The sequence below is a fragment of the Pelodiscus sinensis genome, chromosome 6, assembly GCF_049634645.1.
Source record: "Pelodiscus sinensis isolate JC-2024 chromosome 6, ASM4963464v1, whole genome shotgun sequence".
NCBI classification, from domain to species: Eukaryota; Metazoa; Chordata; order Testudines; family Trionychidae; genus Pelodiscus; species Pelodiscus sinensis.
This window is the reverse complement of record NC_134716.1, coordinates 103,880,757-103,901,684: the sequence shown is the minus strand read 5'-3', so window position 1 is coordinate 103,901,684 and position 20,928 is coordinate 103,880,757. Positions and strand designations below refer to the sequence as shown.

Sequence of the window (20,928 nt, the reverse complement as noted above, 5' to 3'; positions counted from 1 at the left end):
AAAACAGGACTATGTGAGCATCTACACACCAATTCCGTTATTTTGAAATAATTTTGAAATAACGGACATCTTATTCTGACTTCTGTAAGCCTCATTCTATGAAGAATAACGCCTATTCCAAAAGAGCTATTTTGAAATGAGGTGTGTGTAGATGCTCCACTGCTGCTATTTTGAAATAGCCCCCCACTGGGGCCATTCTAAGTTATTCCTCCTGGGGCTCTAAATTGAGATAGCGCAGCTACAGTAGGGAAGTCTGCCTCAGACTAATTTTGAGACTTCCCTGCAGTGTAGACGTGCTATTTCAAAATAAGCTATTTAGGAATAACTATTCCAAAATAGCTTATTCCGAAATAACTGTACAGTGTAGATGTAGCCTTCGTGTTATAATTATGATGAAAGACTTTAAAGTTCCTAGCACATTTTTGGGAACTTCAGAAATAATTGTTGCATGTTTTCCTGTTATAAAAGCCTTCATTTACCCAGTTCAGACTTATTCGTAGACAGAGATGATGTGGAGAGTCTATAATTTTCAGTTGAACACTAGATGGAGCTGCAAAATTCTGATATTTTACTCCAGTTTATGCTGCTGATTTCCAGTTCAATTTGTAGATAAATTACAGGTCCTTTCCCACCTTTTCACAAAACCCCAAAACAAAAGAGAACAAGGCCCCCAAATCAATAACCAAACTGAACAAACCAACTAACAAACCTGGAGGAGCAGAAAGGAAAGGCAAACATATGAAGATGAAAAACGCTGCTGTAATCAATGAAGCTCAGGGGAGTATTTACTCCAAGATATTTTTAAAAAACCCACTATAAACATTTTACTTGTATTCCCTGCCCAAATCCATATAAATAAAGGCTTGAAATATTTGGTTATCGGTTTCTTGCTAAACTCCATTTCTAGACTGGCCAGGAGTGGAGAACTGGAGAGGCGGAGTCTCAATATTATATCCATCTCCCTCTGGCAACCTCCTTGGCATTACTCCCTCAGATTTGTGTCACAAAATCCAGCACCAGTGGCTTGGCCGTTTTTTTAGACCCATAATGACCAAACTTTATATGCTCTGGAACACAGCGCATGGTACAAAGTAGCAGAGGCAGTCAATTATTTTTTGGTAGAAGTCCAAATTTCTTGGTCAAGGTAGAATCAAAATTCAGACTCAAGAGAAAACAATAAAAAATAACGATAAAGATTTTGGGGTCCTTTCAAAAGCATTTGGTGGTCTGGCTTTAGCCTTTGGTGCATTTATTGAATACCCCCGTATACACCTTGTGCCTGGAGGAATACAAATATAGCCACAGCAGTGGGGCCTAGTCAAAATGTTGCTGGAAAATGGTGGCCACATACTGGAATGGGGATGGGAAGGAGGAGATTCTCTGGTCACTCTCCAGGAAGAACAGCCCAGCTCTGATGATGTTGGTACCATCTCTTGCAAAACAGAATTAAAATACCTTTGGCTGTCTTCCCTAAAGCAAATACTACAGCAGCAACAATTGACACTTATGGTGCTTTCTGCCTGATCACAGGACATTAGTAAGTATTATTAACCCCAGATGAGTAAAAGGAAACTGAGGAGAAGCATTTTGCCCAATGGAAACCTGGGGCTTAATCATCTGCTGAATGTCTCCTAACTTTGGTGCCATATGTTCTGAACCAGGGTATTTCCTTTTAGCTATGGCTTTTCATTGAATACCCTTGTCCAGCAGTCCGTCCAATCTCTGATACTTCAATGTCTGGATCACGACATGGTGATTTGGGATCCTTCTCACAGTCACTTTCATCAGACGAGTCTCCACAGTCATTGTCCACATTACACACAAGCCGCCTCTTTATACATCGACCTAAGCAAAGAATGAAGAACTGGATATTTCTAATTCTTTTTTTACATGGGTTTTAAATCAGAAATGCAAATATTCCTCACTGGGATCTTCCTCTTAAAAAGTGTATTTTCATTTCAGCCAGAGAGCAGTAAAAAACTTCTAAATGAGGAAAACATACTTTTAAATTGGCCCATTTTTTTTATTGGGAGGGCACAGGAAATTAAATGGTTGAAGAATTTCTGACATTCATAGAGAATTAAACTTTGTTTGATTTTTAGATTATTCTGTAATTTCTAGATTTGGGGTATTTTTCTTTGAAGTGTAAGCGAGTGGGAAAACATTAGTGCTTACCGGCTAGTATCAGCAACGTCATAATTTTGAGTTGCTTCAGTGATCAATATCTGAGAGGATGTAGCACAGATACTCAATAATTTGTGTTCTTTGTGACATACAAGCAAGGGGAGAAATTCTGACACCATTGAAACCATTGGGAGTTTTGCCATTAACTTCAATGAAGTGCTGATATCACCTCAGTAGTTTAGGAAAGATTAATTTTCTCTACATAACTTAAATTATTTAAGAAGATGCAGTTTACTGATGTCAATTAGTTAGCCTGTAAAGTGCTAGCTAATGTCTATAGAAGGATATTGAAAGATGGCTTGTGGAAGATTATTTTACATAGGGGCATTGATAAATCAATGTCATGGAGTTTTGTAATTTTATGTTTTCTAATCGGGTTTGAACTTAGATCTCTAGAGACAAATGGGGGAAAAAATTAACAACTCCATTTGAAATGGATGCAATGAAAGAAATGAAACGTATGGAACTGGCAACTTTTCACCAAGGAATAGAAAGAACAGCTAAGAAATTTAAGCCTAACTATGCAGGCCCTCATTCAGCGAACCATCCATATTCAGCAAAGCACTAACAAATGTATTTAACTTTAAGCATGTTAAAATCTATTGGCATTAAAAGTGATATGAACATGTGCTGAACATTAAGTAGATGATAGTATTCTTTGCTGAAGTGAAGCCATAATTAACCTAGCGTGAAAGAAACACCAACCTGAATCACATCGAAAGTCAGCTCCGCAATCAATTTCTTGCTCTTCTGGACAGGGTATGTTGGTTTTACAGCTTTGTACATCTCCCAATGATTCCAGGCACCGTTTCCCACCAAACTGTCCAAATTGCTGAATACTTCTAGAGCGAAACTACAAAGATATAAAACAAGAATTACACTAGCTTAAAAAAAGGAAAGACACATAATCTCAATATAATTTGGAATTTTCCCCATCAAAATTTTGAAATTGCATCAAAATTAGAAAAATGTTCACAACCTGATAGGTTGAAAACTAAGAAATATATTTTGTAGAAATTTTAATCAATGCTTTCTTTTTGGTCATTTAATCTCAAAATTGTAAATGTTGCCAACATTAGAAATTGAACACATCTTGACTAGCCCTAATAACAATCAAAAATAATATTTTGCACTTAAGCATCATTTTTACAATATGTCAAAACAGTTTACAAGTCACACCTGTGAACTACTCTCCTTCTTTTTCTTAGAGCATAAAGTGAACATAGGTTAAATGACTTTGCTATTGTTACACAGAAAGTTGTTTAGAGAGGCAGAGCAAAATTGTATCCTCATTACAAATGGATGAAATTTTTAGACAATTTTTTTTTGCCAAAAATGTAGACTTGGGTTGACCAAAATATTTTGCCAATTTGTGTTATTTAAAAAAATAAATTTGGGTTAACCTGAACTGATTTTTTTTGTATTTTTTTCTTTTAGCCAGAGAATTGAAAAGTCAATTCACATAGATATCTTCTTGATTCTGAGTCTTCATTTTTCCATTAAATAATGTCTTCTCTCATTTATATTAGTATGCTATATTGAGCAAGCTAAGTAGTAATTAGAAATATTTTTTAATTACCATATGTCCAGATTCTTAGCTAATATCAATCAGCATATCTTCATTAATATCAGTGAAGCTAGGCTGCTTTACATTACTGGGAATTGGAAAGACTGTTTGGACACTTTTGTGGGAATCCTTCATTAATAACAAAATCTGAAGAACAGCTCTGTGTAGCTTGAAATCTTGGTACTTGGTACTTACTGTGTAGCTTGAAAAACTTGGAAATCTTACACCAATAGAAATTTGTCCAGTAAAAAACTTTACCTCACTTATTTTGTCACTTTCAAATTCTTGTGAAGCATGTAAACATTCTTTTCTTTTTTCTTTTAGACTTCATACAGAACTGGCCCACGTTTAGTATTTTATTTACTTGGAACCCTGTTTTACTACAAAGGAAGTCCGAATTACAAACAAACATATGTCTGGGGTTTCAGAGAGCTTACCTTTTGTTCATTAATTCCAGACCTACCACTCTCACATGTTAGGATGGCAAATAAATTAGCAAAGCATCTATGTCTTAAGATCGGTTTTAAGATCTGGATTATGATCTCACCATACATAAGAAAAATACATATATGGAACTTACTATCTATGAACAGTACTATATATTCCAGTAGGCAGCACTCTTAGTTGTAACTAACTCTTCACATGCATATATAATTAGAATAATAGAATACTAGGACTGGAAGGGATCTCGAGAGGTCATCGAGTCCAGTCTCCTGCCCTCATGGCAGGACCAAGTACTGCCTAGACCATCCCTGATAGACATTTGTCTAACCTATTCTTAAATATCTCCAGAGATGGAGATTCCACAACCTCCCTGGGCAATTTATTCCAGTGTTTGACTACCCTGACAGTTAGGAACTTTTTCCTAATGTCCAACCTAAACCTCCCTTGCTGCAGTTTAAGCCCATTGCTTCTTGTTCTATCTCCAGAGGCCAACATGAACAAGTTTTCTCCCTCCTCCTTATGACACCCTTTTAGATATCTGAAAACTGCTATCATGTCCCCCCTCAGTCTTCTCTTTTCTAAACTAAACAAACCCAATTCCTTCAGCCTTCTCTCATAGGTCATGTTCTCTAGACACCTTTAATCATTCTCGTTGCTCTTCTTTGGACCCTCTCCAATTTCTTCACATCTTTCTTGAAATGCGGTGCCCAGAACTGAACACAATACTCCAGTTGAGGCCTAACCAATGAAGAGTAGAGCAGAAGAATGACTTCTTGTGTCTTGCTCACAACACACCTGTTAATACATCCCAGAATCATGTTTGCTTTCTTTGCAACAGCATCACACTGCTGATTCACACATATATATATATAGGTGCATCACTAGTCCTGAAATGTTTGTGTGTGTGTGGTGTTTTTAGTTTTTGCTGTTTTTCATGGTAACCAAAAAGTTTTAATTAAAATTTTTTTCATTAAAAAAAACCTTCCATCAGAAAATGAAAAAACAGTCAAGCCTGTTTCAGTCAGAATGTGTTGTGTTGGATGAAACTCCAGAAAACAAAAAAGGCCAATCAAGTTTACATGTTTTATGCAAAAAATGTCTGTTTTTTAAAAAAATTATTTTACAAAAATCTGCCATTGGGTATAAATCAGTTAAAGATATCCTTGGGTCATAGGATCAGGATGTTGAAAAAAATCTTTAATAGAGGACGCATAAGAGTAAACACCAGTGAGTAATACCAGTGAGAGAAACCTTACACCTAGGACTTACCCGGAGAGTTGAGCATGGGTCACATGATCCCCATTGGCTCCACGGGCTCAGTTTGCAGTCAATTGGAGTTGGAGCATTAGGGTCTCTTGTCCTCCTATGCAAAATTTTCTTTGAAGAGCTATCAAACAAAACATTTCAGAACCAGTATCAGCTAAAATCAAGCACAAGTGTCAAAACATCGGTCAATGGCTTATAAACAAATGTCCTTTAGCTATGTCCTGGCTCACTTGCACAGCAGTCGTCAGCAGTTGGATATACAAAATAGCCTCAATCTCAAACTCTCTACCTGGTTAAAAAGGGGAGAATGGAGGACATTTACTTTTTTTTCTCCAAATATTTAAAGTCAACTAAGAGCTAATGAACCAACATTTTTTCCTTCCTGGATTCACCCAAGTTTCAGTCTGTTTAGATCATGTTAAGTTGCAGGTCAGGGAAAGTAATGAAATAACAGCTCATCATGGACCTTCAGGACATCCCAACCCTGTGCCCCTGTCATGGGCACCCAGAATCCCAGCCACCAATCCCATGCCCTGGCCGTCTAGGGTCCTGGCAGCCAGACCAGCTGCTGCCTGGGGGTTCTGCTACCAGCACTGGGTCATGCTTCGCTGCAGATCCTGCTCAGCTGCTGGCCCTTCACCTAGGGTACGTGCCACTGGCCCCAGGGTCCAGCCACTAGCTCTGTATGTGGGGTCACAGATGCCATCCCAGCTTTACAGGGCAGTGAGAGGGGCAGACACAGTTGCACTCCCACTCCAAAAACTGTCCCAATGCCACTGAACTCCTTCAAGGTGTCTCATTAGACACCAAAGCGAAGGCACCCAGAATCAATGGTCACTTTCAAAAATTTGGAACAGTATTTTTAAGATTACCTTACCCAGTCTACTATCAACTCCTACTCAGTTCATTTTTCTAGCTCTCATCCATTATATAATCAGTTTACTGATACAGCAAGAAAAACTATTCTACAAATACCTTGTGGCCTAAATTGACTTGATAGCATCTCTTCAGTGGTAAATAGCTTGTAATCCTTTGGAAGATCGACTCACCATGTAATTGGGGTTACAAGGTAGACCCCCCCAAAATACCAGACATACTTGATTGTGGGGGGAGGAGGGGGGAGAGAAGACCAGCTGAGAGGGGGTGGGGCTAGCCGGGAGGAAGGAGGTGGGGCTGGCAGGAGGGGGAGGTTGGGGGCCATGCAGATGGATGGGAGGAGGGGGAACTGGACGAGGGGGGGCAGGAAGCAGAGCTGATGGGGAGGGTGCAGCCACTGGCCGCAGCCGAAGTCCAATGGGCCACACCCCCGGCAGGCACTCCCTCTAGTTGCTGGTGGAAGCCAGGCGAGGGCAGGGGGGAGTGGCTGGGAGCCACTCCCCAGCCCAGCTTCTGCACACAACCAGAGGCTCCCACCCCACCCCACCCTTGCACATGACCACAGGGCTCCCAATGCCAATCGCAGCCTGCCTCTACCTGGCTTCCATACTGCACCCAGCTGGAAATTCAGAAAATACCGGATATTGCATATGAACAGTATTTTCTGAATTTTTCTACCGGACAAAGGGCGCAAATACCAGACTGTCCAGTAGAAAACCAGACACCTGGCAACTCTACATGTAATCCTTTGGAGGATCGAATCACCTTAGCTGGCTTTGGAAATCCTTTAATTGTCCTGCCATCAAGCAGTGTACTGCTCTTGTGCTGGGTTTGAGATCTCATGGTTGAGAACCCAGGTCTTCAGAGCTACCAAACAGCTAGTATCTCCAGGCTGCTATCCAACAACAGCTGTAAGCAGCGTGTGCACCACTTATCATGACTTGCTGGGGACAGAGCACATGGGAAGTTCTGCCTCAAAAATTTGACATACAGCAGCCTCAAACCTCCTGATTGGCTCTCTGCACTAGATAAAGCCAAAAAGTATTCCAGGAAGCATCCAAACAACAGTGGATCTCCTGTAATTGCCACAGCCATTCCCGCCTTCTGCTCCTGAATTTCTGGATTGAAATTTCTTGAATTCAGCTTGATTTGGATTATGCCTCTTGACCCTTAGTATTGATGCTGGCCTGGAACTTGACTATGGGAGTGACAGAGGAATTTATACTGAGGTTTACCCCTACTCTGAACTTTGGCCCTGATTGTCCTTGTTGGGATTCTTTCTCCTGGTCAGCCAACATGACTTTAGTTGCTAAATGTGCACCAGTCAGCCAGCCTGCCTCTCTCTTCAAAATGTTTCTCACTTCAAAAATCTCTTGGGTCCTAAACTTAGGTCTGGTAGTAAATTGGTCCCTGAGGCTACATCTACACTGCAGGGCTGTGTCTAGACTGGCTGGTTTTTCCGGAAAATCAGCCGCTTTTCCGGAAAAACTTGCCAGCTGTCTACACTGGCCACTTGAATTTCCGCAAAAGCACTGACTTCCTACTGTAAGAAATCAGTGCTTCTTGCGGAAATACTATGCTGCTCCCGTTCGGGCAAAAGTCCCTTTTGCGCAAAAATTTTGTGCAAAAGGGCCCGTGTAGACAAATGAGATTTGTTCTCCACAAAAAAGCCCCGATCGCGAAAATGGCGATCGGGGCTTTTTTGCAGAAAAGTGCATCTAGATTGGCCACGGACGCTTTTCCGCAAAACCGCATTGTTATAACGTGAACTCCGCGCCAATGTAGATGCTCTTTTCCAAAAATGCTTTTAATGGAAAACTTTTCCGTTAAAAGCATTTCTGGAAAATCATGCCAGTCTAGACGTAGCCCCAGGTGTTTTGTGGAAGAGGAAATGTAAATGGAGCACTCATTTGCGTATCTTCCGATCCTTTTTGCGGAAGAGGTTTCTGCAATAAAAAGCCCTGTGTAGATGGGGCCATTTATCAGAAACCTCCCCCCTCTTTTACACAAGAGCCCTTATTCCTCAAAAAATAAGGTTTGCAAGTTCTCGTGCAAAAGGTTTCTTTTCCTGACAAATGGCCCCGTCTACACAAGACTTATTGCAAAAACCTCTTCCTCAAAAAGGATCAGAAGATATGCAAATGAGTAATCAATTTGCATTTCCTCTTCTGCAAAACACCTGCAGCGTAGATGTAGCCTGACTGAGGGGCCCGGGCGGATATAGAGCAGGGTGAATGGGGTGGCCGCCCCGGGCCCCTCGCTTCAGAAACCCCCATGCATGCGCCGTGGCGTCACTGCGCATGCACCGTGGCAAAGGGGGGGCCCTGTGGAATTATGCTGCCCGGGACCCTGCAAAACAGTCATCTGCCCCTGCTGAGGGGAAATGCATTAAATAGTCGGGACTCTGGAATAATTTTAAAGCTAAAATCAGCAACATGCACACAGCTGTAGTACTTCTTGGGGCAGTAGAGCTAGTGACAGAGAAACCAGCTGATTCCTCATCCCAGTTCTAGTATGCTCTATCTTGTGCTACCGGCATCCTGTCCTTAAATGTAGTGTTGGTGTAAAGGCAGAGCACTACACCACACCTCCTATGTTAGTATTGGGTATTACTAATTGCAGATGGCTCTGAGTCACTGAGGTCACCTCTGCCAGGAAAGTTCTCTTCTCTACTGGTGAGTTACAGCCATACTTGGTCTCTGTTGCTATTTCTACATTACTTTTCATCCTGAGGTAACTCCAGAGACAGTGTGCCACTGATGGATGGGACAGTGCAGTGAATATGCCTTCAGGTTAAGAATGATATATATTTTTTAAAAATGAGTTCTGTGGCACCTCAGGCCAGTCATATACCCAGTCCTCTAATTTCTATTCCAATTCATCTCATGAAGTGGGTCTTACCCATGAAAGCTTCTGCTCTAATAAATCTGTCAGGGTGTATCGAGACTACACGGAACGGTCGAAAGAGGATATGCAAATTCTCACAGAATTTGTATATCTTCTTTTGATCGCACTTTCAAAAGCAGAGCTTTCAAAAGTGAAAGTAATTAAGACGTGGCTTTTTCCACCCTTTGTCGAAAAGCTGCATAAACCTCCTTTTTTAAGAAAGCGGCTTTGACGAAGGGGGAGGCTTGCCGAAAAAGCCGCGTCTTAATTACTTTCACTTTCAGAAGTTCTGCTTTTGAAAGTGCGATTGGAAAAAGATATGCAAATTCCTGCCAAACTTGCATATCCTCTTTCCACTGTTTGGCATAGTCTCGATACGTCCTTAGTCTCTGAGATCCCATAGGACTTCTTATTTTTGTTTTTTTGTAGACACTAGGACAGCTACCTCTGAGACACATTTTTAAGTGACTAAGCAACCTCAAGCCGTCTTGCTGCTATGCATACCTTTGCCTGAATCTGTAACCCAAATCTATTCTGTCCTATGAGTGCAGAGGTGATACTCACTTCAAACAGTTTCTTGAAAGTTCTTGTATCAGACAATTCCACCTTGTATTTAACTGGCATTCATAACCAACAAAAAAATATTAGTAGGTGCTTAGTAACCAACAGCAGCCAGCCTTTCCTCCCAGCACTGTCTGCAGGCAGCCCTGATTAATTTCTTCTCCTCCTCCTCTTGTCCCTTCCCCACCTCCCTCCACCCTGTCTCCCACCCACTACAAACAGCTCTTCCAAAGCCTGGAGAAGGTGCTGGATGGGAGCTGCAGCAGATAGGAGACATGCTTGGGGCAGGGGGTGGAACTCTACAGAAAGAGATGGGGGTTTGGAGGAAAGGATTGAGTTGGAATGGGGCCTAGGCCCTGACAAGCCCACTGATGGGAAGGAGACTGGGACAATTGCTCCAGGGCCCAGAAATTCAAAAGCAGTGGCCAGAGTACTGAGCCCTTTGAAAAGCTGTCAGAGCCCTAAGTGATATGCTCCATGTGTCACTGAATGGCTGGCTGGTAGTGATGATGGTGGGGAAACTGGTCCCTATGCTTGCCCCTTCTACCAAAAGCCTCTCCATTTCTTTGATGCAGATCTGTCCCTCTTCCCACCTTATCCAGGCACCTGACAATTCTGTTAGCCCCTCTCCCCCTGTTCCTTGGAACTCAGAAGAGGCTGGCACCTATGCTGGTATTTACCTGCCTCAGACTTGAACTCAAAATGTTCTCATTGACAAACAGCAATGGGCTTAATAATAAACCTCACCTGCCTTGTCTCTTATTGTATTGCCAAATAAGGTACCCTAACCCATCATCATCCTGTACAGAATTCACATTTGCTAGAAACCTGCAGTGATAAATGTAATAATTTTAGTAATAATTTTTATAAGTCATTTGCATACCTCAGTTTTCCTATGTGCTTTGCATTCCTATTTACTGAGGCTGTGTCTACACTGGCAAGTTATTCTGGAAAATAAGCCGCTTTTCCGGAAAAACTGCCAGCTGTCTACACTGGCCGCTTGAATTTCCGGAAAAGCACTGACGATCTAATGTAAAATCATCAGTGCTTTTCCGGAAAAAACTATGCTGCTCCTGTTCGGGCAAAAGTCTTTTTCTGGAAAACTGTTCCGGAAAAGGGCCAGTGTAGACAGCACAGTAGTGTTTTCCGCAAAAAAGCCCCGATCGCGAAAATGACGATCGGAGCTTTTTTGCAGAATAGCGTGTCTAGATTGGCCACGGACGCTTTTCCGGAAAAAGTGCTTTTCCGGAAAAGCGTCCTGCCAATCTAGACGCGCTTTTCCAGAAATACTTTTAACGGAAAACCTTTTCCGTTAAAAGCATTTTCGGAAAATCATGCCAGTGTAGATGTAGCCTGAGTGTAATGGTAGGGATAAGTTATTTGATTGGATTCATAGAACAGCCTGGATTAGATTCTGCACACATACATGGAAGATCCAGATTAGACTAACACCAATGGCCACGATATTCACACCTAACAACCAAGAGATTCTTCCACCTTTCTCTGCAGGGGAACAAAGGCTTTGCCATAGCAGGTTCTAGTGCAAACAGTGCTTTGTCGGCAGGGGGGACGGGGAGGGGTTGTCTGCAAAAATGCCTTTTAGTAACATGACCTGGTCAGAGTTGGGCAGGCCCCATGCTTGCCCCTGAGGAACTGAGAGCTCTCTCAGGATCCAGTACACACAAAAAAAAGAGTTACTTCAAAAAAGGGACTTGTCACATGGGCATAGGCTAGATCCTGTGGATTTGTGACATTTGTGCCTTAAATTCCCAGGTGTGTGTACTTAAAGATAAAGAACTCTACAAATGATCTCATGGCCCTCCAGTGTGCCAGTGCTCGGTCAGCAGCCATTGTCCCCACCTACAATGAACTTGTGTTTAGCTTCAGCCTGAAAAAGGATGGCTTCAGAAGAAGAGTGGCCCACGTTTCATGTTTCTTTCTTTGAGGCCTCAGTGACAGCTCTGCCAATAGTGTTTTAAATTAAGTCATTTATAGCTGATGAGATTAGTAAAAATGACATGCTTGTTACCTCATTATTAAACTGAGGGAACTAGTTCTATTTGCTGACACACAGGGCTCAGTCAAGCAATTTAATGCACCTAGTTTGAACAGGAAGGAGTTGAAAGCAGCACTGCCATCAAGAATGCTGCTGAGCAGGACAGCAGGGAGCAAGGACTTCAAAGACAAATGCTGAATACAGCATGCCCTCTAATTTCTGCTCAGAAGGGAGCTCCCAGCTGGCTGCTTCACTCTCCACCGTGAGTTTTAAACTTTGAAAATGTACCTCGCATGGATGTGACTGAACCCAGAACATCTCTGAACCCAGGGAAGAGTTGGCCTCCACATCAAAGCATTGCCTTTGAAGTGCAGGAACAGATATACTCTAGAGCAGTTTATTGCAAGATCCTTGATTAACAGAGCTGTTCCTGAATGCAGAAATAGAAAAGCAGAGCACCTTGGCTAGCTGACAATATTGATATTTCAGCAGTCCAGGAGAGAAGAGAGGCCTGGGTCAATTTCCCAATCTGCAAAGAAACTTGATTGCACTTTTCCTGTAGCCTGAGGTTGTATAACACTGGCTAAACTCACATTTGAGAGCCAGCAATACATCCCATTATGTTAGTGATTTGTTATTGGTTACCACTATAATTTGTTAAATCATAAGAGGATGTGTTTTGGGGCCATTTTAAGCAACTATGAAATTGATGAATTCAAGCAAGGAAGTTGGCTTGATGATTGAGTCAGAGCAAGCTGCAGACTCCACAAGGATCTGACTTTCAAACCCAAGACGGTTTCTCATCTGTGTGACTACTGGTAATCTCACCTTTGAATAGATAGTTGCAGAATTTCAGGGGGCCTGGAGAAAAGCAACAAAAATGATGGAGCATCTCAAACACTTATAAGAAAGGAGAGAGGATTAGGATTGTTCTTTATAACAAGGAAGCAAATAAGATGGGGAATGATAAAAATTAGACGAGATAGATCAGAAACTTTGGTTCTTGGCTCAGAAGAACAATGATTCAATCATTGGAATTGAAAAGATAGGAAATTTAAAGCCAATAAGAAGAAATTATTTTCATGCAATATGGAACTAAAAATCATACAGTCCATAAATGGGGAAAAACTATTTCTGTTTTCTATCCCTTTGAATCTTACGAATATCTAGTTACACTTTTTAGAAGGAATGCTAAACTTCTAACTTCAGGATTAAAGCCAGTCTTTTATGAAGGTAGGATGAAAGTTACTGAGCAAATGATGCATCTAATTAGGGGCCAACAAAAAATACATTCATTTTGATTTGAACCCAGACCATTTTCAAACATTTCTGTTTAATTGAAAAAAGCTCCAACCCCTAGAAAAGGTTGCTTTAAGTTGATCAAAGTATTGACTGTAGAGTTTTTCCATTTCAGTTCAGCCACTTTGAGAGTTACACCCTGGGTGTATGTTTTACTTTTTAATTGGCCAAATTGAAAATCAAAACATTGACTCAATGTTTTGTTTAGACTAAGTCAAAACAATTTTTCCCTTCAGCTGAAACTATTCAGGTCAAGTTCATGTCAGTTTCTACTCCTGCCCCCAAAAAGCTCTGAGGAATGTGGGGGTAGGAACATCCCATCAAAAAGTTCTCCCAGCTTTAATTATCCCATTTCTACCTACCACAGGGTTCTTTATTCTCCAAAGCATCCGGTACTCAGTCAGAGATAAGGTTCTGGACCAAATGGCCCTAATCTTGTTTGTAGGAATTGTCAATCTTACTTTAGGAGCACAGACTCTTCCAGAGCTGGTGAAATACATCTTTCTTTATGGAGATACCATACAACTAGCACAGCTCTTCAGAGAGCTGATCACTATTAACATCTGGCTTCAGAGAATGGAGTATAGAGTAGGATCTTTGAAATGACAATCTGTAGTCTTATCACTAGAAAAGTGAATGAGTCTCAGGGAGAAATGTGTCAGGCAAAACAAGCAACAAAACTTAAGTACGGTGTTTATAATAAAACCAGAGCTAAGATAACAGATAACATCACTGCTATCTTTAATCATAGGCGCTTGATCATGCCATACAGATGCAATATAAAATCCAAGGAGCCTAAAACTAATACCATAAAGTGGCATTTTAAAAAAGTAACAAGAACCTTTCTTGGTTACAAGGAAAATGCAACTTGTGGATGAATGCACACACTTTGCTATCCTGGGTAAAACAAAATACAAAGCTGCTGACGGAAAGAAAAATGAAAGGAAATTACCTTCTCATCTCTCCTGAAACCAAGGTAGTTGCTTCCAAAATGCATAGTGCATATGTAAGTAGCAGGATAGGATACATGCTTCTAGATTTTTTTTTTTTTAGCTAGAGGGAAGAAACTGCTGCAACTAAGTTTAGAGAGTCTTTGTTCGCTGTGTCATTTATTATCAGAAGACCAAAGGCAACGCCCACACAGAGCATGCCAATGATAGGCCACAGCTAATGTTGACTTAAGGTATGGTGAAAGAGTCAGTCTTTAAAAAATTTTTCTGGCTGTCTTTTTTGCAGCATTTCCCCAACAGAGATAATTCTCCTTTTGGCCAACTAGACATGTAATAGAGTTCTTCTATTGAGTGCACATATGTTTCCATTGGAGATCTCTACCAAAGGAATGCACTGTCCAGACATTGTCTAGGTTAAGGAACTAGAAGGGGTTTCTTTTGGGGGGGGGGGGAGGGAGAAGGGTAGCAAGCTTAAAGGATTTGCACATTGCAGGCCACAGAACCTCAATCCTCCTGTAATAGACTCCTTACCTCTGGTTAGTTTACTGAAATCCTCAAATCATGGTTTAAGACTTCAAGTTGGTGTAAATTATTTCTCTTGAGCCTCACTATGCTACTGAAAGACACGTCAGAGTCTTTGGTCAAGAAGGATCAATTGTTTATCTGAAGGGTATAAGTGCTGAACATCAGATGAGTCCCTAAAACAGTGCCAAACAACCTCATGACTACATAGAGATGAGATCAGCTAAGGCTACATCTACATTGCAGGTTTTTTGCACAAGAACAGTTCTTCCGCAAAAGCTTGTAGAGCATCTACACTGCATGCATGCTCTTGTGCAAGTAAATTTACAGTAAAGCATCAGAAGAGATGGCTTCTTGTGCAAGTTATTCCTCTTGCACAAGACGGCAGTGTGAACAGGCAACAAATGGCCATCAGAGCAGCCACATTGCCATGGATGCTCTTGTGCAAAAACACATGCTCTTATGCAAGAATTTTTGCACAAAGACTCTTGTGCAAAACAGTTCTTGCGCAAAAAGCCTGCAGTGTAGATGTAGCCTAAATGTTCTGTCCTACTTTGGAGTTGGGGAAATAAACCCAGGATTTATAACAAAAAGGTACCTGTTAGTACCAGTTCTACAGTTGAGGCTAATTAAGTGTCCCATAGTTATGGATGCAAAAGTTTGTTAAATGCCAGGACAGAGTGCTTTATAATTGAGAGGTCTCTCTTCCCTGTTATAAATTCTGAAGTTGGTTACCCACTGAAAGCTCTGATATTTATATTTGTTAGTCTAAGTTACCCCAAGCCTACTCATTTTTAACATTACAGACTAACACTGCTCCCTCTGACTTTAGTCTGCCTTTGGGTGCAGTGTAACTTTTTGGCTGTTTTCATTAGGGATTTCTCCTGTAGTTAAGGCTCTGGTTCTTGTGACTAGCCCAATAGCTAGGCACGGGAGACACTTATCTGTTCATGTGGCCCCCAAAAAGTTGGCTGTCTTGGATAAGAAAAAAAATCGCATGGCACATTGTCCTAGGAACATTAGTTTTGAGTAGTTGTGCTTTATTTCTAAGTGGGACCTTAGGTTAAACGACATCTCATACTGCAACTGTTTGCCATTTCAGAAGTTTGAAGCAGTAACTATGTATCCTTGTATAGCAGACTACTACATCCAGTAGAAATTCTGCCAAACTTTAAGGTTGGATCGTTGGCTGTGTAGTAGGTATGGTTATTTTGTTTATAATCTTTGTCTTTGAAGTTCTATCAGAATCCGCTTTGAATTTTCAAAGCCAAGTCAACAGAAGCCACTTGCTCTTAGTGGTGTTAACATGGCAACTTGGATATGACACTGAACATTAGATTCCAGATCTAGTCCATCTGACTTAACTCAGATGGTCTCACTCTGGTCTTGGCAAGCTTTCTACCAGCCTCTCCCCAAAACAGAATATGCCAACACATAAATGCTGCATTGGGGCAGCTGTGGCACATAAGTGACAAGAATGTCTCCCTTCAGAGTAGTTAACCCACCCTCTTGGAAATTCAGAGCTTCTACCAACATAGCCATGGTGTAGGGTTTTCTACATGAGTTTAGGCAGTTCCAGGGATGTTGCTCAGATGTGGATTTTGGAGCCCGAGTAGTGATTTTATGTTCATAAAGTCTGTTGTGTAGACCTGGCCCAAGCTTATTCCTTTAAGCTAGAATCTAACCTTCAATGCCATTTCAGTTGTTGCTGCTGCAAGAGATGAAGTTGCCAAATGAGTTTCACTACCAAACTGAGCATACTGACAGTACCTCAACTCAAACTATAGCCCACTGAATGAGAGCAGTGCTATTTGAGCCAATAGAAAGCCTGGCTAACATCTGAAGAATTTCCAGTTACTGGTGCACTTTAACACAAAACTGTTGAAATCCAGTCTTGTTCCTAACCAGTATATTGTGGTGCAAGATTTACTATTTCAGGAGGCATGTCATTCCTGTCAGACAACATGACCATTTGACTCTGTAGCAATCCAAGTCAAATAGTCTGTTTAAATATTTAAACATTTTCACTAACAGCACTTTGACTGTTGACCAGCTGTGTTACTTTAGACAGTCCAATAGCTTTCACTTATGGCAGCCTGCATGTATCATATGCAAAGGTACTTTTTAAGAGTAATTTCACATTCAAGTATTTTATTGTGATTTTTGGCAAGTGTTGGAGAAAGGAAGGCTCAAATATAGGAGCAGATGAAGAGGGCTATGTCATTATTCCATAGCATCCATCATCTCATTTCACAAATGCATGAGTAAATGGAATGCTATTTCAGAGGAACCTTTGATGTACAGGTAGTCCCCAGGTTATGTACAAGATAAGAACAAACCTACAGTCCCTAAGTTGAATCTGTATGTAAGTCGGAACTGGCATCCAGATTCAGCTGCTGCTGAAACTGACCAGCGGCTGACTACAGGAAGCCCGAGGCAGAGTTTCTCTGCCCTGGGCTTCCTAGAATCAGCTGCTGATCAGTTTCAACAGCAGCTGAACCTGGACACCTGGGTCAGAGCAGCTGGGGTGCTGCCAGGTTGGTCCAGTAGTGCCGAGGAGCAGCGCTGCAGGACCAACCCAGCAGCACCCCAGCTGCTTTACCACAGGCATCAGTGAGAAAAGACTAGTCTTCTGCCCCTCCCCCCCCAGCAGACCAGGGAGACGCAGAGCAGCTTTTCTTGCCCTGGAGGATGCGGGCAGCAGGACCATGGCGCGTCTGGGCGATCCCGCCGCCCGTGTCCTCCAGGGCGAGAAGAGCCCCGTTCGTAAGTAAGGATCCGACAATAGTCGGATCTGTGTAACCTGGGGACTGCCTGTAGTTGGATAATCTATTAGAAGATTCAAGACCAGCAGGGATTGGGATCTTGCTAAAAACCACAAGCAATTGCAGTGTTAGAGGGATGTGTCAATGCTTATTCTTGTTGAGTATTAGGGCTTCTTTCTATAGCTTGGGGTGGGGTGTAGAGAAGAAAAACTAGTCCAAAAGTTACTTGAAATTCTGAAGTAAACTGGAGGAAAATGGCTCGAACTCTGAACAGCCACTAACAGTATTCTAACTAGAAGGCACAGAATGCTATGAGCCCTGATCATAGACTATGAAAATCTATCTAGAACAGTCATAACATTGGAAGTTAATAGCTAAACACTCCTAGGATGCTGAATTCCTTGCTCCAGAAGGAGCAAGATGTGCTTCATGGCATGTTCAATATACCTTGCTGTACTTTCTGCTCTTTCAGGAAACAGAAAACCCTTACTCGATATTAAGAGCTGCATTTTTTAATGTCATTAGAAACCATTACTTGAGACTACAGTTTACATAATAGTAACATCTGAAGTTTCTACATTTCCAGTTTGACACAAGTACTTAAATTCATAACTTCATTGCATTGCAGGAAAGTGCACAAAAGAAAAGGTTATATACAGAACAAGTTGCACAACTGGCTGAATTGACTAAAGTTGCCTTCAAGCAGATTTTCCAGACCTAAATCTCAGTTTAGCTTGAGTTTAGATGGCCAATTGAACATTAAAGATAGTATTCAAGTCTAAACTTGAATAGGAAACTAGCCATCAGAATGGTAATTGCTTTTTAGACCTTTGTCCAATCATCTATGTAACCCTAACAATTTAGTTTATAAGTGACTGATTTACATACAAGCCAGTTAGTATCTTTGAACCTCTGTACTATCTTGTTTGAGAGATGGATAGCTACCTCAAATGAGGTGCATCAAAATGCACAAGACTAAGGTATCAATCAAGTGAAGTAAAGATTAATACAAGATTGCCACTTGCCTTTCCAACCGATACAGGAACCATGCTGTGACAACAGCTCATTGATTTGTGTTCAGAGCAATAGGGACATTTACCAAATTAGATTCCACAAGAAACCCACTTGCTTAGTGTCATCTGTCAAGCTTTGACAGAAAATAGGATCCAGTACCCTATTTGATTGCTCTCCCTCTGTGCCCCAAAAACCCTTTGAGGAGTCTACTGCCTGAGGTTTTAACAAGTTGAAATTTGTATGAGGTATTTTTAAGCAGCTTTTGGTCCAATTCAGATCCTAAAACTTTAACTTGTGAAGCAGAAACAGTTTTGATTGAGTTTGTTCCATATACTCCCTGCCTCTCCAGATTCGGCAGCCATGTTTTGCCATCTTCAATATGAATTGGCATGCACTTTGTTTTCTGCTATAGAGAAAGAGGAAAGCCATAAGACATCACCAGTTGTACTATCACCATAAATGCAAGAAGACTATTGTACATTGAAAAGAGGTTTAAAACAACCTTTAGTTGGCTGCCATTTTGTAGAGACAGCACCATCAGTGAAATACAGGTAAGTTTCCCCACACTTGAAATACAAGTGATGCAGAATTTGCAAAATTCTAAAACCACAATTCCTTTTCCCAATGTGGAGGAGAATGCATGATTTCTGCCTCAAAATGGGTACCCAACTATTACAATCAAGTGCCTCAAGGTTTAAGTGTAGGTGATCATCTTTAAAAAAAGCCATAACAAGACTGAAAAGTCAGTGTTCCTACAAGACATAAGTAGTTCTTAATCAGAAGAAACTGGAGAGGCTACAGAACAAGAATTCACATCCACCAACTTGAATCTGGACCTCAAGCACGAAAGTATGGGTGTTTTCCTTGGCTTCATCTTGAATTATGTTAACAGCAGGTTCACTAGGAGGGCTCATATTTCAGTCCACAGCAGACATTTAACACTCAGAGGCAACAAAGATGAAGGCAGACAGGCAATGCAAAGAAAGAGACCCCTTGTAGAAAATGGTGATGTATCTGGTTATTCCATTTGTCCTTTGCTCATTACACCTTTCTGCAGAGAGAAAGTGATTAGTAATTAGAATTATAAAACAGTTTACTAGCAGTTTTACTGGATAAGTGGGCAGAGTTTTTACATGAGACTTCTGCTTTCACTTGTATTAATTGTGAAACCCTTTAGTTTTTGGTAAGTTTAGAATTGAGGTTTGTTCAGGTTATCAGATTCTTGCTAAAGATTTAACATTAGGGCCTTCTATCAAATGTGGAAATTTGAATTCTGGAATACTGCCCAGCTAACTGTAAGCTTGCTATGTGGAGTAGTGTGTAGATTTCTATTTAACTCAGACAATCTGACCCAAGTGTAGTCTTGGGCAAAGTGTCCTGCTGAGTGCCTTTTTACATTGGAAATGGTTATCTACTCAGTCTGAAGCTAGCCAACTCTTCAAGTTGTCCTGACTATTGTCATTTAAGGGCAAAGTTTTCCTTCAAGTACAGTCCATTCCCAACTTTGTGTACCTGGCAGCACTACTAGGAGTGACTAAGTCAGATTGAGATGTAGAATATTTTTTCTAACAAATGAAGTTGTATTGCAAGCATTCCCATAGCAATTACAAGTTTCATTAACTAGCACAAGTTGATTTCAGCCTGCAGTAACACCTAGAAAGTAAGTTTGAGGAATCAATTACATTTCACTGTAGTTCAGGCTGCCCGTGTCATTTACTCAAAGCAGGATTTCATGCTGACAACTATCAGTCTGCTACAAACAATTGCTGTAAACAGGGGACTATATGAGAGGAAAGCTAGACTGATCTCAGGAGAGGAGTATTCTCAGCTTTAAAGCCAGCTACTACTTGAGTCATCTGACTCTGGAAACAAAATTAAAAAGCAGACCACATGCAGTGAACCTCTGTTCTCTAAGAACATGAAAGCTTCCCTTGCACCCCCATATTAGTCAAAGTCCTTCACTGCTGCAAGGTAATGTCTAAATCTTGCCAATTTCAAGACTGACTTTAGGAGAAGGAGGTAGCTCCCTACTGCACTGTTAAGTGGTCTCAAGGAGGAGTTTCCTATTTCCTCCAGTTTAGGCATTAAGGTCAATGATTTACATTGCTCTAAGTTGAAATACTTAAGAATAGCTGTACTGGGTCAGACCAAAGGTCCATCTAGCCCAGGAGCCTGTCTGCTGACAGTGGCCAGCACCGAGGGCCCCAGACAGGTTAGACAATGATCAAGCGATGTGTCTCATGCCATCCATCTCCAGCCTGACAGAGGCCAGGGAAACCATTCCTACCCCCGGCAATAGCCTTTTATGGACTTAAATTCATGGAGGTTGTCTAGCTTCTTTAAACAGTTATAGTTCTAGCCCTCACAGCCTCCTCTGGCAAGGAGTTCCACAGGCTGACTATGCACTGTGTGAAGAACTGTCGCTTTAGTTTGAAACCTGCTACCCATTATTAATGGTACTTGCTTTTAACATCCAAACATTCTCTTCCACAGCCACTGGGCAGGCAAATAGTTTTACTGGTGGTAAATACAAGTTAAGGTCAGACTCTTCAGCACTGACCCACCTTCCCATGCCAGTTGGCCAGATGAGTGGTCAGA

At 41.3% G+C, this 20,928-nt stretch overlaps 2 protein-coding genes across 5 annotated transcripts in view; both read right to left on the bottom strand.

Annotated features, from left to right (window-relative positions):
* Positions 1-14,192, bottom strand: part of C9 (complement C9) — a 31,444-nt gene extending 17,252 nt beyond the window's left edge. The window contains exons 1-4 of the mRNA XM_006139482.4: positions 14,032-14,192; positions 5,465-5,582; positions 2,890-3,037; positions 1,698-1,845 (exon numbers count right to left, since the gene is read on the bottom strand). Coding sequence (XP_006139544.2) covers positions 1,698-1,845; positions 2,890-3,037; positions 5,465-5,582; positions 14,032-14,108 — 491 coding nt within the window. The 5' untranslated portion in view covers positions 14,109-14,192. The remainder of the gene's footprint in view (positions 1-1,697; positions 1,846-2,889; positions 3,038-5,464; positions 5,583-14,031) is intronic.
* A 3,620-nt stretch (positions 14,193-17,812) lies between these two features.
* Positions 17,813-20,928, bottom strand: part of DAB2 (DAB adaptor protein 2) — a 41,104-nt gene continuing 37,988 nt past the window's right edge. For all 4 annotated transcript variants that reach the window (XM_075932513.1, XM_014581754.3, XM_075932514.1 and 1 more), the window contains one exon: positions 17,813-19,381. The gene's annotated coding sequence lies outside the window, so the exon portion shown is untranslated. The remainder of the gene's footprint in view (positions 19,382-20,928) is intronic.